General features: G+C 45.0%; 1 protein-coding gene across 3 annotated transcripts in view; it reads right to left on the reverse strand.

Annotated features, from left to right (window-relative positions):
• GPR161 (G protein-coupled receptor 161) overlaps positions 1–769 on the reverse strand; it is a 58,149-nt gene extending 57,380 nt beyond the window's left edge. For 2 of the 3 annotated variants that reach the window (XM_011933413.1, XM_011933412.1), the window contains exon 1: positions 340–523. In XM_011933413.1, coding sequence (XP_011788803.1) covers positions 340–371 — 32 coding nt within the window. In that variant the 5' untranslated portion in view covers positions 372–523. Of the gene's footprint in view, positions 1–116 lie in introns of all 3 variants that reach the window. The other variant, XM_011933411.1, reaches the window with a different exon arrangement.
• Between the last annotated feature and the right edge of the window lie 1,030 nt (positions 770–1,799).

Here is a 1,799-nt window from a genome sequence, read left to right on the forward strand (position 1 = left end):
CCCTCCCCACCCGCGCCCCTTCCTTCGCGTCCGCCCGCTCGCCCGCCCTCCCGGCTGCTTCTTTCCCATTTCTTCCCACGAACAGCTTCGGCTGCTGCTCTTTGTCTCGCCCTTACCCTCTCGGCTCGCCCCACTTTTCTCCTGAAAACCTCTGTGGTCCCTAACTCAGGCCTTCCCTGTTCTCGTTCCTCCGTCCCAGTTCCAGCCGCTGGGACGTCCCCTTTTCCATGTCTCTCCATCACACAGACACTTTCAGATTCTTCCCGCAGGCTCCACACAGTCCCATTCTCCTCCTCCAGTCCCGCCGTGGAAGATCCTGGTAACGCCTTTGCTGCTCACCTTTCATTCATCCAGCCGACGGGCACGAGCATCCATCTGCGTCCTGCCAGGCTCTGTCCCGGGCTCTGTGAATACCACAGTGAATCCGCCCCGAAGTCAGCCCCGGGGAGTGGGGAGTGGACGTAAACAGGTCTTCACACTGCTGCCCTGCACTCCCTCGGAACTAAAAGGCCAGGGAGCAGTCATCACAGAACAAAGAGCGGGCGCTGTCAGCTCGGGGGACAGAACAGTTCCTTCTCAGAATGTTTGTTTTCCCTTCCTCACTCCCCACTTTCCCTGCCGGTCTCCAGCCTCCTACGTTTTCTATGCAGCAGTCTTAATAAGGGGATGAAAAGTTGAAGCACAGAGTAGAACTGCTAAAAAAGGAAAGAAGGAAGGACAAACAGGGCAACAAAATAATCAGGTAAGAAGTTATAAAGCCGAAGTTCACTAAACTTCAGCAAAAGAAAAAAAAAAGATAAAAAAAAAAACCCTGGCACTGTGCTTAGAGCCGGATTCACATTCCTCTGAAATCCATCTGCTTTGATAAATACATTAATTATTCCCTTGTCTACAGATTGACACTGTGGGAGATGCTTCCTTAATATTATTGGGCCACTGAGGCACCATTTAGAACAGTAATTTACTGTCTGGCACCTGCCAAACACCCCCATTGCTCCAGGGACAAATGGGATAATGGGGAGAAAAAAGTAAATGGATGCCTTAATATTCCTATGGGATAAATGCTTTATTTGGTCAAAAACTGGAAGCTGACACTCCACTTAGAGTCTAGGTCACCCGGCAAGCCAGATCCTTGAAGCTTTCTGTTCTTTTTTTTTTTTTTTTTTTTTTTTTTTTTTTTAACAGAGTCTTACTATGTTGTCCATGCTGGACTTGAACTCTTAGGCTCAAGCAATCCTCCCACCTCAGCCTACCAAGTAACTGGGACTACAGGTGTGTACCACCATGCCCAGCTTCAGTTATGTATTTTTTCAAGTATATTCAATATATTCAGGTTGGTCCTAAAGTCAGAAATGTAAATAATACTATTTTATCATGTTTTATATAATATCAATAAACTATCTATTCGCCTATGTTTCCAGATTTGGTGAGCGTATTGAGCACATTGAAAAAGAGCTAAAAAGACAGACATTTACAGTGGTTATCTCAAAGGTAGGGAGAAGGAATAGAGAAGAGGTGGAAGGGAATTTAATTTATTTTCCTAAATGTTACTATGTTTTAAAAATATTTTACAGCTCTTAGTTTTGAAAAATTACTATATTCCATGAATGCTTTACATTATTTACCTAAGGTCACAAGTTTATAACGGGCAGGGCTGGGAGGTAGGTTGACTTCAGATCGTGCTCTTAACACAGTGTTCTCTCACCCATTGCTTGAGTATAAAACAAACACAAACCAAAATAAAATATACCTCCTCATGTTTTACCCCGGCCAACTGCAAATTCTTTCATGCTCCAGCA

This window comes from Colobus angolensis, unplaced genomic scaffold (genome assembly GCF_000951035.1).
Source record: "Colobus angolensis palliatus isolate OR3802 unplaced genomic scaffold, Cang.pa_1.0 Scaffold126, whole genome shotgun sequence".
Taxonomy (NCBI): domain Eukaryota; kingdom Metazoa; phylum Chordata; class Mammalia; order Primates; family Cercopithecidae; genus Colobus; species Colobus angolensis.